At 32.2% G+C, this 1554-nt stretch overlaps 1 protein-coding gene across 1 annotated transcript in view; it reads left to right on the forward strand.

Moving 5' to 3' along the window:
• Positions 1 to 984: 984 nt before the first annotated feature.
• LOC107882561 overlaps positions 985 to 1554 on the forward strand; it is a 3281-nt gene continuing 2711 nt past the window's right edge. Inside the window, exons 1-2 of the mRNA XM_016801087.2 lie at positions 985 to 1259; positions 1335 to 1546. Of these exons, the coding sequence (XP_016656576.1) occupies positions 1052 to 1259; positions 1335 to 1546 (420 nt within the window). The 5' untranslated portion in view covers positions 985 to 1051. The remainder of the gene's footprint in view (positions 1260 to 1334; positions 1547 to 1554) is intronic.

Raw genomic sequence — 1554 nt, forward strand, 5'->3', positions numbered from 1 at the left:
ATTTTTGTAACTGAATTAGATATAGATATATTAGACAGTATTTTTTATATTTTGTGTATAGCACCACCTCTGGTTGAATTGCCAAATACTGTAAATGCTAAAAAGAAGAAATTATTGTACAATATTGGAATGAGGAGAGTAGCAGACCTGACTCCAAGAAAAAAAAAACTATATACCGTAGCCAAGAAATTGATAAAAAAAGTAAACTGTATGACTAAAAAAAATGTATCCTTCAAACAACAACTTAAATTTGCCAAAAAGTTTGTTATAACTGATAGTTGTAACAACTTAGCAGAAAAACTTAATAAAACAACACTAGACTTCATTAAGACTCAAGTACATATCCAAAAAAATAGTCCAAAAGGAAGGAGGTATACTTTGGAAGATAAAATTTTAGCACTGTCTATGTATAAAACATCGCCCAAAGGTTATAGATTTTTATCATCAATTTTTGCACTTCCATCAAAAGCCACATTGAATACAATGTTGAACCGAATACCTTTCACACCAGGAATAAATGTACACATAGAAGAAAATCTTAAATATCAAGCAACTAAATTACCCAATAATAATAAAAAATGTGCACTCATCTTTGACGAAATGTCTTTAAGTGCCGGACTGAAGTACGATAAAAAATATGATATGGTATTTGGAATTCATAAATCTGAAAACCAAGAAGCAAAGTTTGAAGACCATGTAATTGTCTTTATGTTAAGAGGAATCATTAAGAAATGGAAGCAGCCATATGCCTATTACTTCTGCACCAATACCACCAAAACCAGCGATCTTGTCAACTACCTGGAAACTGTCATCAAAAGTGTCAATAAAACGGGATTTGAAATTGTAGCTACTATTTGTGACCAGGGAGGGACAAACAGGGCAGCTATCAATCACCTTATATCTGAAACCAATAAAAATATACCTTAATCAACCGAGAAAAAAAAATGTGGGTTTTGAAGTGGACGGTAAAGAAATTATACCAATTTATGACCCGCCACATTTATTAAAAGGAATAAGAAATAATTTATACAATAAAGATTTGATTTTTACAATGGATGGAACCACCTACACGGCGTCGTGGGATCATATTGTGGCCATTTATGAACATGACAAAAAAAATGAAGAGTACGGTCTACGGGCTCTTTTTAAATTGAATCACAACCACATTCACATTGAAAGAAGCAAAATGAAGGTATCAAATGCTGCACAAGTTTTCAGTCATAAAGTTGCTTCAGTAATTAAACTCGTTGCTGATAATGGTATGTATATTAATAGTATTCTGAATTTATTCTGTAAACCCAAGTAACTAATATTTTTTTAATTAAATATTTTAGCTCCCAAAGAAAGCTTGCTGGCAAATGCTGTAGGAACTGCAAAGTTATGTTTATTTATGGACCAAACATTTGATTCTGTCAATGCATCTACAATAAATGCTGAATATGGGAAACCTCTAAGGAGTGCTGTTCGAAATACATCCCTTCATATGGCACATTGGAAGTATGCCATCAAAGTATTCGAGTCAATGAAGTTCATCACAAAAGAACTGGTAAACTC

Source organism: Acyrthosiphon pisum, unplaced genomic scaffold (genome assembly GCF_005508785.2).
Source record: "Acyrthosiphon pisum isolate AL4f unplaced genomic scaffold, pea_aphid_22Mar2018_4r6ur Scaffold_16082;HRSCAF=16741, whole genome shotgun sequence".
NCBI classification, from domain to species: Eukaryota; Metazoa; Arthropoda; class Insecta; order Hemiptera; family Aphididae; genus Acyrthosiphon; species Acyrthosiphon pisum.